The 14,092-nt window shown below is 40.2% G+C and overlaps 1 protein-coding gene across 1 annotated transcript in view; it reads left to right on the top strand.

Moving 5' to 3' along the window:
* The first annotated feature begins 685 nt into the window (after positions 1 to 685).
* FARP1 (FERM, ARH/RhoGEF and pleckstrin domain protein 1) overlaps positions 686 to 14,092 on the top strand; it is a 275,111-nt gene continuing 261,704 nt past the window's right edge. Inside the window, exon 1 of the mRNA XM_065414550.1 lies at positions 686 to 856. Coding sequence (XP_065270622.1) covers positions 686 to 856 — 171 coding nt within the window. The remainder of the gene's footprint in view (positions 857 to 14,092) is intronic.

The following is a 14,092-nucleotide window of genomic DNA, read 5'->3' as shown; positions in this document are numbered from 1 at the left end:
GATTATGTGAGCAAGAAGGTACTGGCCAAGGTGTGTCTTTAAAGTGATGTGGCAAGGTCCTCTCCTTGGTCTTCACTCCTATTCCTGGGATCCTGTGAAAGATCAAAACTGACACTTGCTTGGCTATGCCATGGTGATTTTGCTTTTTCAGATCCAATCCTACTGTTCTAATGCTACAGCAACCTGATTCCCACAGTTCTTGACCACCTTATCCTGGGACAACACCAACATCAAAATCTTAGAGCTGCTGTTGGTGTCGACAGTCTGGCTCATAAGAACATAAAAATAGCTATAAGTGTTGAAACTTTGCTTTTTGTGTGTGTCTCTCTCTCTCTCTCTCATATATCCTGCTTCTAGAGTGGGCCTCTAGAAGAGGGTGAAAGTTGTACCTTGTGCAGTGCTATAATATGAGGGATAAGGGATACATTCCTAAAAGTCTTCTTGACCCCTGCAGGTGATTAGCTTATGTCCTAAAGCATGAGGTTTGAGTATTTTCGTTCCCCTTTGTATCACTGATTTTAGCTTGTAGAGCATTACATCAAATGTTAATTGTTTTGCAATTCTCCAGTGTAAATTTATGTACTCTAATGCCTTTGATCAGCTATCTTTCGTACTGAGTTTTCTGTTTTTCTGTTTTCTTTATCCTTCTTCCTCTATCAGACTTAAGAAACGTGTTTTTTGAAACATGGGTGAAACGGAGCAGAGACCAACAGCCGGATCCCGGTTAGGAGCTCAGGAAAATGCTGGGATCAGTACATTGGAACATGGACAGAAACTGCCTATGACACCTCCAGGAAAACTTATCTCCATCAAAATCCAGATGCTGGATGATACCCAGGAAGTTTTTGATGTTCCGGTAAGAGTTTGAAAATGAAATGATCAGTCAGTGATTTTTAAAAGTATTTTGTGAATTGAATCTCCAAATACTGACTTTGTAGTTCATTGATGGCTAATTGATTGAATTGTTGAATTGAAACAATTGCTCCTGTACCACCATTATTTGTATGGCTGTACTGTACTGTACAGCAGAGTAGCATTAAACAATTTAACAGATGGCTATCATTACTCTCATAGATATTTCTGTTTGAATAGCTTCAAAAACAGTTCAAAGCAGTAATATTTTCAAATGTTGTGACAGTGGTTTCTTCCCCATTCTAAGCTTCTGGTATTTTCATAAGTGCTGGGTGATAGTGCTGTGTATCTTGCTCTTTGTTCACCTAAACTATAGAGCTGTAGTGATGTTTTATTTCCTAAATTCTAGCAGTGGTGACTGCTACACGTATCAGATTTTTCATGAATTAAATTGCTACTAAAAATAACAAAATGTAAAAAAAATCTTTTATTGCATTCATATGCAAGGGAAAGGCCCAGAGAAATCCTAACTTAAGTTTCCTTTCCATGCATTAATTTTTGTAATTTATCTAAGTTGTATTTGATAAATGAGGAAATATGACGTGTGTGTGTGTGTGTGTGTGTGTGTGTGTGAGAGAGAGAGAGAGAGGTGTTCCTAGTTTTGTTTTGAAGACCAACTATCCTTTCTTTACATGTGACTCAGAATGACAAAAATTTTTTAACATAACTCTGTGATCAGTGATATTTAACAAGCCATTGAAGATTTGTGTGCTCAAAGCATTTAATAGTGAAATATCTTAAATATTATTTTTATGGTTAACGAAGCATACCAGAATGTATGTATTTTTTCAGAGGTACCATGGTTCAGTGAGTATGATGCAGGAGACTTGGGTTCTGTTCTCATCTGTCACTGAGATGCTATGTGGCCTTGGGCAACTTCGCTAACCTCTCTGGCTCAATTTCCTATGTATAAAACGGTAATTTTTTAATTTCATGAAACATACTGAGATTTCTCTATGAAAAGTGCTATGATATGGTTAATAAAATAGTTGTTCCTGATTTAGAGATGAGGGAAATTTGACTAGGAAAGTTGCATGACTCACACGAAGAGAGAGAGAGAGACTGTTGAAAACCTCCTACCTTTTAGCTTTTGGTGTTTGTGTTGTTCTATTTTAGCTGGTTGCTAAATTAGTTTTTTGAAGTATTTTAGTTTCAGTACTTCCTAATTTTGAAAAGCTCTCTGACATTAGTATTTATGAACTGATCTGCTAAATAAAATAAACTACTAATCTTAGGAAATATGGTGTCTCTAACTCATTATATTGTTTATATTCCCTATGTACATTTTAGAATGTTTATACAATATCTGACAAGTGCAATATAGTTAATATTTTTCAAGTCCCCATCCCAATCCAAAAGAGAGAGAGAGTTTGAAATCCTAGGAGCTAGTTAAATGTATGCTTTTCCCCATTAAGTGTAGTGCAAGCTTCCCCAGCATTCTAGAAATGCACTCTTCTTCTGACTGATAGCATCTCTGACGTGCAGAACAAAGACATGGATTGTGAGAAATCATACCCCATATTTGCGTTGCACATAAGCATTCACTAAGAATTATCCTGAGATCAAACTCCTCTCAGAGGATGTTTCAGAGTTGAGCGTGGGTAACAGCCTAATGCAATAAGCTGTTACAACTCTAGCTTTCCCTCCAGCGATTTTAGAAAACAATATTTTTCCAACTGCTGTATCGCAATACAGGCAGTTAGGAAGCATGACCAGTCTGTGCTCTTTACCCTTCACTGACATTGGGAAGAGCTAGGTCCATGCAACTTTCTATGCTGCAGACTGCTTCAAAACAGATGTATTTTGAGGCTTTGATCTTGCAACTGCATCCACTCAGGCAGACCCCTGCACTTGCATGGAGACTTATTGGCATGCCTGCACAGGGCAGCTAGTGGGATTTGAGATTTTGCAGGGCCTTTATTTGTAAGGTCTTTGGGGGAGGTGGCAAAGGTGGTGGAGTTTTTGTTTTTTTGTTTTTGCCTTTAAAAGAATTGTATACAATTATAGTGCTGTATAATCAACCACAACTCCTCTCTAAACAGTGCTTTCATTCTCCTCCCGTGCTTCAAGAACGCGTTAATTTTTCAGTCCCATCCACATACATGCCAAATCCTTTTTACTATTTCAGATGGATTTTAGACTCCTCTCTACATAATTAATAACATTTACACTACATTTTAACATAAACAACATTCATTATATGTTTCCCTTCATGATGATAAATATCTTAATACCTCTAGTTTGGGAGGTTTGCTCCTGCTGGGAAACCCATTTTCCCATTAAAATTAAAAAGCTTCCCAATTTAACCAAAATGATGCAATATGCATTAAAAGGAAAGTAACTAACAGCATTTTAATAAACTACTTTTTATAAGCATGGAAGCGCAGAAAAAGAACGTAGTACATATACACACTGCTTGAAATCCACCGCACTTGCTCTTTAGTGTCAAGTGGGAGGAGCCCACTTGTGAGTGAGAAAGACCTAAGCCACTAACTTCTACAAAACTTAAGCTTTCATTTTAAAGAGAATTAGGGTGTAGCCCTTGTGGTTGTGAGCATATCCTTCCAAAGTGAACCAAGCATAAATTGATGCAATGTTGAATTCCGGAGTCAAAAGATGACAGTTCCAGCAGTGGTGGTGTTCATAGCATTCCCAAGCAACAATAGCAGCAGCAGACTGACAAGATTTTGGTCAGTTTCAGTGCTGCTATTCAGAATCATATGGGAAGTTGTGAAACTTTCAAGAGTCATGTCCATTTGATGCTGCTGCTGTGGAAAGCTGAGGAGTAACAGAGCAGAGCTTGGAGTTATTCATTGGGAGGCTGTGAAAGGAGTAGAATAACTGAGATCTTTTTCCTCTTTTGCAAGGAGGATCTGTGTTCAGGATTCACCCCAATGTCCTCCTTCACCTCAGGGCTGAAAAAGTTCCCAATGCACATGTCTCTCCTAAGAAAGACCTCAAGCAAAACAGGGAAACATAAGACATTACTGATTTGTTTAGGGTAAAAAATAAAAACAAACGTGCAGAACTCCTACCTCCCCCAACACACACATACACCCCTTCAACTTCTCTGACTTTCTCTATATACCATAAAACAGCAAAAATGCAACCTTTCTGCCCTCCCCCACACCTCTCTTCAAGCAAATGCTTAAGAAATAAAATAGTTTAAAGGAAAAACATTAGACTCACTTGTTCTTTTAAGGTAAAGGTCAATTTTTGGTCCCTGTGACAGCAGCTGTAGAATCTATACCAGGGTCGGCAACCTTCGGCACGCAGCTGGGTAATCGGCTGGCGGGCCGCGAGGCATTTTGTTTACGTTGACTGTCCACAGGCACGGCCCCCCACAGCTCCCAGTGGCCACAGTTTGTCGTTCCCGGCCAATGAGAGCTGTGGGAAGCAGCACGGGGTGCAGGGACGTGCTGGCCACTGCTTCCCGGAGCTCCTATTGGCTGGGAATGGCGAACCGTGGCCACTGGGAGCTGTGGGGGGCCGTGCCTGCGGATGGTCAATAAAACAAAATGTCTTGCGACCCACCAACGGATTACCCTAATGGGCTGCGTGCCGAAGGTTGCCGACCCCTGATCTATGCTGTTCCTAACTCTGGTTTAAACTGTTGGTTTCTGACAGGTATAAATATTTTGTTTTTGTTTTTTAAATGAAAACCCAGGAGGAAAAAGTGCAAATAGTTTACATAGTGGATAGGGATGGGGGAAGCAGTAGACATGATATATCTGGACATTAGTAAGACTTTTGACATAGTTGCATGTGACATTCTCATAAGCAAACTAAGGAAATGTGGTCTAGATGAAATAATTATCAGGTGGGTGCCCAAGTGGCTGAAAAACTGTATTCAGAGTAGTTATTAATGGTTTGCTGTCTAACTGGGAGGATGTATATAGTGGGGTCCCACAGGGATCTGTCCCTGGTCCAGTACTATTCAACATTTTTCATTAATGACTTAGATAATGGAATAGAGAATATGCTTATAACATTTGTAGATGACACCAAGCTGGGAGGGTTTGTGCTTTGGAAGACAGAATGATAAATCAAAATTACCTTGACAAACTGGAGAATTATTCTGATATCAAAAAGATTAAATTCAGTAAAGACCGGTGCAAAGTACTTCACTTAAGAAGAAAAAATCAAATGCATAACTACGAAATGGGGAATAACTGCCTAGCAGTAGTACTGCAGAAGAAGATTGGGAATTATAGTGGATGACAAATTAAATATAAGACAACAACATGATGCTGTTGCGAAAATGGCTAATACCATTCTGGGGGGGGGGTATTAACAGGCGTGTCATATGTAGGACAGGTGAGGTAGTTGTCCCATTCTGCTTGGCACTGATGAGGCCTCAGCTGGAGTACTGTGTCCAGTTTTGGATATCACACTTTAAGAAAGATATGGACAAACTGAAGAGTCCAGGGGAGAGCAACAAAAATGATATTTTTTATTTTTAAAGAAAACCTGACCTATGAAGAGGAAATGTTGTTTAAAACAAAACAAAAAAAACGGGGTATGTTTAGTCTTGAGAAAAAAGGACTGAGGGAGGATCTGATAAGTCTTCATATACATTAAGGGCTGCTGTTAAAGAGGATAGGGATCAATTGTTCTCCATGTCCATTGAAGGTAGAAGAAGAGGTTTATCTGTAGCAAGGGAGATTTAGGTTAGACCTAAACTTTCTAACTTTAAGGATAGTTATTCTTAATTACTGGTGTAAGTTGCTAATGGAGGTTGTAGAATCTCCATCATTAGAGGTATTTAAAAACACCTGCCAGGGATGGTATAAGTATATTTGGTCCTGCACGGGGGGATGGACTAGGTCCCTTGCAGCCATATGCTTCTACAATTCTATATACAGTAGAACCTTATTGTTATGAACACCAGAGTTATGAACTGACTGGTCAACTACACCCCTCATTTGGATCTGGAAGTATGCAGTCAGGCACCATTAGAGATAAAAACAAAAAAAAGAGCAAATACAGTACAGTACTGTTACATGTAAACTACTAAAAAATAAAGGGAAAGTTTAAAAAAAAAATTGACAAGAAACTGTTAGGAAGGAAGGAAACTGGTGCTTGTTTCATTTAAATTAAGATGGTTAAAATCAGCATTTTTCTTCTGCATAGTAAAGTTTCAAAGTTGTATTAAGACAATGGTGAGTTATAAACTTTTGAAAGAACAGCCATAATGTTTTGTTCAGAGTTATGAAAATTTCAGATTTACAAACAACCTCCATTCTTGAAGTGTTCGTAACTCTGAGGTTCTGCTGTAGATGCAAATTGCATCTTTGGCAAAAGCAAACACAAATGTATGAAATGGGTTAATATGAGATTTAAAAAAAAAAGCTGTTCACACTTCTGAAAAAAATCGAAGTTTTGCAAATAAAATATCATAAAGGAGATGTGCAGAAAAATACCTTACAGTCTACTGGCTGTTAACAGTCAATATTCCATTCCAGAGAGTTTGAGGGAGTGCTATTTGCTTTCTAAAAATCTCAGTAAAACTTGAACAGATAAGGGTGGATCATTAACATGAAGCCAGCTTGAGTTACTACTGCAGTTAGTTGGCATGGTGGTATACTTGCAAACGCATTTCTGGAAAAAATAGGCACTATTTCTTTCAAAACAATTTATTGAAATGTTACTGAGACCATCTGCAACGAGTTTTAAAAGAATTTTGATAGCTTTCTTGTATATTAGGTTGAATTACATCAAATACCTAGATTAAAAACATTGGCAACTGACTTTTTCAGAATCATTTCTATTTGTTTTTATTTGAGGAAAACAGAAATTAACAGATTAAAGACATTCTCCTCCACACTTTGAACTTGTTTATGATACGAAGCATCTGGGAATCTGGTGGGCATTTGTTATAGTTCAGTTTGCTGATGCTATATTTCTGTACCTTCTTTAAAAAAAAAAAAAAAAAAAAAAAAAAGTTGGCACAGAAGTGCTAATTTCAGGGAGAGTTGAGGGTGCTCATCACCTCTGAAAATCAGGCCACGAGTTTTCAGTTAATGATTCTCTCCATTTGTTCGCTGCTAGCAGCTGTTAGTCACGAGTTTGCTCTGCGGACAGATTGTGTGTGAGCATTACAATAGAAATTGGTTTTCTTTTGCTACATTGCTTTTGTGTTTTCCTCCTGAGTTAGTATAATTTCCAATTTGTGTATATTTGATTGAGCAAAATATCACATTTTTGCAACAATTAGGTATTGCCACCACCAGCCGATCTCAGACCTTTATGTTTCTCCAATCTGTTTCAAATATTTGTCTGATTTAGGATTAGATGGTGGACTGCTGAATTTATTTGTTTGTTCTTTTGTGGGAAACACAGTTTAGGAGACTGAGAGAGATGGCTATTAGCCAGGGGACAACTGAGATCTACTGGACTGAGCATGGACCTGAGAAACAGGAGATTTGTGTTCTGTTCCCTTCTCTGCCTCTGGCCTATTGTATTGTTGGGCAGATTATGTATCTCCTTGATAGTTTAGTTATCCCTTCTGTAAAATGGTGGTAATAATTTCCCACCTTTCATAAAATACTTGAGATTTGTGGATGAAAAGCACTGAATAATGACAAAATATTGTTATTCCTTCTCTGCTGTAAGTGGAGGCATTTTTATACCTTTTATGCTCCCTCCACCTGTGCTATACTTAGTCATTGCTATCAGTTGCTCACTGTCATGGATTCACTGCATCTGGTCTATGCCCCAGCCTAAAACCAGTTCCCTAAGAGTGACCCCCTTAGTGTGCCAAGCCCCAAGGATCCACACACTTCCTCAGGGGCAGGCGCATGACCTCCAAGACTCTGAAACTGGGCCTTTGGGCACCAGCGATCCCTGTCTCCCTCCATGGCTCCCGGCAGTGAATTCAGCCAAACCAAACTCCTGCGGGAGACTTGTCCTGTACTCCTTCAGGACGCAATATCTCAGTGAGAATCTGAAGTGACACTAGGCAGCCTTTTCAAACAGGGTAACAATTTATTGCCACCTGAGAACATCATTAGGTAAGCAGAGAGAGGCAAAGGTTGAGATCGAGTTCAGATTGAGGCATGCTTCCTTAGAAGCCATCTTGGCCTCCTCTCTCTGTGCCCCTGGTTCCAGGTGTTTGTGTGCTATGTCTCTGTGAGCTCAGCTCTTAACAGACACTTGACACCAGTCCACTTTGTGCTCCTGCTTGGGTTTTTGGTCTTCTTCCCTGGAGAGAGGTTGGGGAAAGCCTCCTTCCTCTTGACTGTCAGTCGCTATGTGTGAATGTCTCAGCCGTCTGGGGTTTCCATTGTCTCTTTGAATCCTCCATGCATATGTGTAGACTTCAATAACTCTGTTTCCAAACAGGCTGCTCATCTCTTCCCTTTATACTCAGTGCATAGCTATGCAAAGCCCAGAGGGAAACTGAGGTGCATGCAGGCATCATATAAATATTACCCAAATTCCCGCATTCGTCACACTCACTTTCTTGTATACTATCTTAATAAAAGGGGAGAATATAGAAAAATTACTAGAGCAATTGTATGTGTTTGTTTTCTTAGTTTTGCTTTTATCCAAAGTTCAGCTACTTTTGAACAAAAACATTTTTAATCATCAAAATGCTGCAGATTTTAAGGATTAGCAAGCAGAACCGACTGAAGCACCCCCTGAAGATTTTATATTAAAAAAAAAAAAAAGTCATGTTCCTGCTGAGCTTCTGTTGCTCATATTTACAATGAGCTTAAATTGTTCAATACCAGCCATCATTTTATTAAAACTGCTATAAGCAGACAGAGGAGATGCAGTTTTCTTTACATAATGCAGAAAATATCAATAAAATATCAATTCTTATTTTATTAGACCACTTCAATTCAGTGAATTGAGCCAGGTTTAATAGTGACTGACAAGGTTCCATGACACTGATCATACCATAGTCCATAAATTACTGATGCCGATTTGTTTGGAATGGTGATAGTGAAACAGCATAGAAGGTCAGAGTTTCATTTTTTGTTAATACCAAGGGAGAGATCAAATTATTTCATAGGAAGCAATGATCTTTCTTCAGTTTCATAGAATCATAGAATCATAGAATATCAGGGTTGGAAGGGACCTCAGGAGGTCATCTAGTCCAACCCCCTGCTCAAAGCAGGACCAATTCCCAACTAAATCATCCCAGCCAGGGCTTTGTCAAGCTGGGCCTTAAAAACCTCCAAGGAAGGAGACTCCACCACCTCCCTAGGTAACGCATTCCAGTGCTTCACCACCCTCCTAGTGAAATAGTGTTTCCTAATATCCAACCTAGACCTCCCCCACTGCAACTTGAGACCATTGCTCCTTGTTCTGTCATCTGCCACCACTGAGAACAGCCTAGCTCCATCCTCTTTGGAATTCCCCTTCAGGTAGTTGAAGGCTGCTATCAAATCCCCCCTCATTCTTCTCTTCTGGAGACTAAACAATTCAAGTTCCCTCAGCCTCTCCTCATAAGTCATGCACTCCAGACCCCTAATCATTTTTGTTGCCCTCCGCTGGACTCTTTCCAATTTTTCCACATCCTTCTTGAAGTGTGGGGCCCAAAACTGGACACAGTACTCCAGATGAGGCCTCACCAATGTCGAATAAAGGGGAACGATCACGTCCCTTGATCTGCTGGCAATGCCCCTACTTATACAGCCCAAAATGCCGTTAGCCTTCTTGGCAACAAGAGCACACTGTTGACTCATATCCAGCTTCTCGTCCACTGTGACCCCTAGGTCCTTTTCTGCAGAACTGCTACCTAGCCATTCGGTCCCTAGTCTGTAGTTGTGCATGGGATTCTTCCGTCCTAAGTGCAGGACTCTGCACTTGTCCTTGTTGAACCTCATCAGGTTTCTTTTGGCCCAATCCTCTAATTTGTCTAGGTCCCTCTGTATCCGATCCCTACCCTCTAGTGTATCTACCACGCCTCCTAGTTTAGTGTCATCTGCAAACTTGCTGAGAGTGCAGTCCACACCATCCTCCAGATCATTAATAAAGATATTAAACAAAACCGGCCCCAGGACCGACCCTTGGGGCACTCCGCTTGAAACTGGCTGCCAACTAGACATGGAGCCATTGATCACTACCCGTTGAGCCCGACGATCTAGCCAGCTTTCTATCCACCTTACAGTCCATTCAACCAGCCCATACTTCTTTAACTTGGCAGCAAGAATACTGTGGGAGACCGTATCAAAAGCTTTGCTAAAGTCAAGGAATAACACATCCACTGCTTTCCCCTCATCCACAGAGCCAGTTATCTCATCACAGTTTGTGTGTCGCTCTTTTTAATTAAATCAGCTTTTATATAGGTTTATGGCAGAATGTGGAAATAAGTAACTACCTTTTTTTGTTGCTCTTTTGGGAAACTAAAAATGTATGAATTTGTTAGATTATTTATATTAAACGCTGTGGCGTTGCTTAACAGAGGAGGCGTTATCAAAGATGGACCAGAGCTGCTGTTAGTATGTCTAGGAAGGTCTCTTAAGACAGGTGGTAGCCTAGCGAGGATGGTCTCTTGTACAGATTTCACTGTATAATGGTAAACCTCCCTTCCGATTCTAGTCTACAGTTTTCTTAGAAGAAAGGCTTCCTCATGTTTGGGTGTGTCCTCTGGGAATACCAAACTCCCACTCTTCTTTTCCCAGAAGTGTTTTCTCTCTGGTGTAAATCATGTCTAATGCCTTTCAAAAGACCTCCTCTCCCTTCTGTTTGAGACTGTGCAAGAGAGATTTGATTGGGGTCTTGCTGTTCTTTGGCTCCCTGGTTTCCTACAGCTTGTATACCCTTACATGTATACTGATATACCCTTTTATCAGTAGAAGTATACTGGCAAATCCCCAAATGGAGAGACCGATTAAACTGGCAAAAGAGTTCTTTTGCTGGTACAGTGTAAAACCATCCTCCCCACCCCACCCCCAAACAAAATAAGCTGTACTGATAAATGGACTTGTTTGCCAGTTTAACTGTGTTTACACTAGGGATTTTGCCGGCATAGCTGTGTTAGTCAGGGATTGGGGGAGGGGGTGGGAATCACACCCCAACTGACATAGCTATGCCAGCAAAACTTTTAAGTGTAGACCAGGCCTTAGTTGACTAGGTTCTGTGGAGCAGGTCCTTAGTGCTTTTAGGTGAGGATAGAAACCAAGTCTCTGTGGATAGCAGCCAGCCACACCGTGGTTGTTGTTTTTTTTTAAACTGGAAAGAAAAATATATTCCAGCACTCCACTTCTCTTCTGTGCAGAGTAGAGACATTGAGTTAATAATTCAAGGTCCACGGTAAAACTTTTCCATACTGAGACTGCTATCATAGAATCGTGTTCATTAAATAGCTTGCTTTAACCTGGTCTGTTAGAGGAAAATACCACATTTCAAGTCTCCCTCGCTCTCCTTTGGCAAAGAGAACCAACTCTTCACATTGCCAGCACTCCTAGGATTTGCACTGCCTCTGCTTTTATAGCTCTTGTAACAGATATACGTGTGCCGTGTAACAAAATCACACAAGGACCTACATTACCCTCTTAAACACAGCCAGTTTCTAAATGCTCTGGGGAAAGGAAATGCTTTTCTTTAACATTTATGGTTTATGGTAATTACTTTATCCTACATGTTCACCTCTCTCATCAGTGTACAGATTATAACTATTAGAGCTTTTAGGTTAATAAGAAATTTATTAGACAGGGAAGCTATGCAGAAAATATGAAACAGTTGTTTTATGCTTATTCAGTCAGCTTTAACTATTACGTGAATTGCACTTGCGTCCAGCTTAGGAAATGAACAGCAGGTCAAATGTGAGCTATTCATCAGTCTAAGGCTTTATTCTCTTCTCATGCCTGAAATTATTTGGCCATCACTGTTAAACTATTCCCAATGAAAGTAGGGCATTTAAATATTCAAAAATTGTCACAACAGCCCAGCTGGGTCTTCTGGAATTATGAAAAGAGAAACCTTTTTTTTATAACCCTGAAATGCAACAGTTACAATTCCCAATAGAAAATTTTCAGCAGAGGCGCAGCAAGCATTGTCCTTGTTGAAAGGCAGGAATTTTTAGTCATTTGTTTTATGTATTAATATGCTTTTCAAAATGAAGAAAAACCTGAGTTCCGTAACCTGAGACGTCAGGCTGTTAAATGGCTAATGATCTTTATCAGAGCATTATCTCAAACGAAGTATAAAATGGGAATACACTTGGAAGTACCAACAGCTTTGAACCTTTTCAGATTGGAGTGCTTGTTAAAGTGGTTGGCCAGAAGTGAAGACTGCAACTTTCCATTTGCCCCATGCCTCCCCCATGCTCCATATACATGTACATATACATGTAGCCAGATAACTACTACAACAGTATGCCTGGCTATTCAGTACCCCATGAGTATCAGTAATATTGGTAACCTATATCTCTCAAGTAGAGAACAAAAGAACCCTTATCATAGAGCCTGCAGGTTCCAGCTGCAGTCTCCTTCATCCATTATTTTAGACTGAGTAGAAATGCGCTCACATAAACTGTACCTTCACCAAAACAAGACAAAAATTATGCTACTCAGTTATAACTTATTTAAACCAAGTCAACTTTTCCTCTTTCGGTTCATTTATAGTGGAGTACAGTAGTGTGACTGAGAATTTCTCCTTAGCACTGTCCTCAAGTGTCCATTTCCCTCTTGTTCCAGAAATAGTCTAGTGTCAGTTCCTTATCTTGTTCCCGAGCCCATGTTCTCCTTTTTCAATTAGAATATCCAGACAGTCCTTTTTCATCTCTCTTTGCATGTCCAGGGTTAGGTTGTGTTGCTTTTTCTTCTATTCCTGGACCTCAGGTTTGTCAGCTGTTCCACCACTGTGGAACCTGTCCACCTGATCCTACAATGATTGGGGACATAAGTGACGCTGTACTGGCCATTACAATAACCTGTAAGAAATGATAGAAGTAATAGCTATGGCAGCAGCTCATCCATACTTTGAACACCAAAAGTAACAATTTTTGTTCAGTTTCAAATTCTAGTGCTTTCTTGGCATCCCCTTCTATAGCCCCTGCCCTTTCAGCTGCCATTTTTCCTGGTCTGGGCAGAGGTGCCTGGCTTGGTACTGTGCATGCCACCTTTGCAACTTACTTTTCCCCATGCTCCCACTCCACAACTGCTGTGCCCCTCCCAGCCCATCGGGTTCCATTCCCTGGCACTTTTCTAGTTTTGGAATTCTCCTGAAGAACTGGCTTGGCCCCAGTCTATGCAGCCATGTTTGGCACCATACAAACAGATCTTGAGATCCTGGCAAGGTCTTCAGTATCTCCCATTCCAGCCATCAGCTGGAGTTTGCTGGCATTCTCCTCATCCCTCACCAGAAACACTGCATTAAGCTTCTGTGCTATCCAGTAGCCTATTGGCTGCATGGAAGAGCAAGTACAGAGTTCAGACCGTCAGGGCCTTGTCTACGCTGCAAAAACAGGAACCCTCTGTTTTGTAGTATAGTAAAGACCTCGCACACAGCTGCAAACTCTACAAATGACATGGACGACTTATAGTTTCCTGAAGGTGGGAGATGCCATCTGCATTAAATCTAGTCAGTTTAAAATTGATAAAAGTAGTACAACCACAACTGTGTTGGAGGGTTCATTACAACAACGTGTTCCCTCTTGTACCATAAAAGCAGCCTTAAAGGGACACTGTCAATGTGCAAAGTTAAATACATGTCAGATGCATAATTAAGTTGACAGCTCACTTGTAAGGTGCTGTCTACATTACAAATGGAACATAGTAAATGGGGTTCTTGACATGGCTATGATTGGCATGTAGATAGGTAATGGTTAATTTCTCCTGGTGTGATTTATACAAGCAGTGCCATGTAAATACCTGTAAATGTCCCCAACCTTTAAATACAGATTTTTGCAAGACTTGTGCATTGAAATTATTCTTAGTAAAGTCCAATTTTTGAATCAAATGTGATATTTCAGAGACAGTATGTAAAAGAGAGTTTAATATGAGGACCTCAGCAAAACAATAAATAACAAAAATAGCCTAAAGAGTTTTTCTTCAGAAAAGAAGCCCTTGACTGATAGAAATTGCACAAATATGACGGCTACAGTACAAATAGCAAATGTTGGGTTATGATTCAGTGCCAGCTTGCCTTTTGGTGGTCTGCTGGCAGATACAAATATTCGTACAGTGTGAAATTTTATAATGGAAAAGGGGGCATCAGCAGGCGC

This window comes from Emys orbicularis, chromosome 1, assembly GCF_028017835.1.
Source record: "Emys orbicularis isolate rEmyOrb1 chromosome 1, rEmyOrb1.hap1, whole genome shotgun sequence".
In the NCBI taxonomy this organism is placed as follows: domain Eukaryota; kingdom Metazoa; phylum Chordata; order Testudines; family Emydidae; genus Emys; species Emys orbicularis.
Note: the sequence above shows the minus strand (reverse complement) of the source record. Positions and strands in the feature narration are given on the sequence as shown.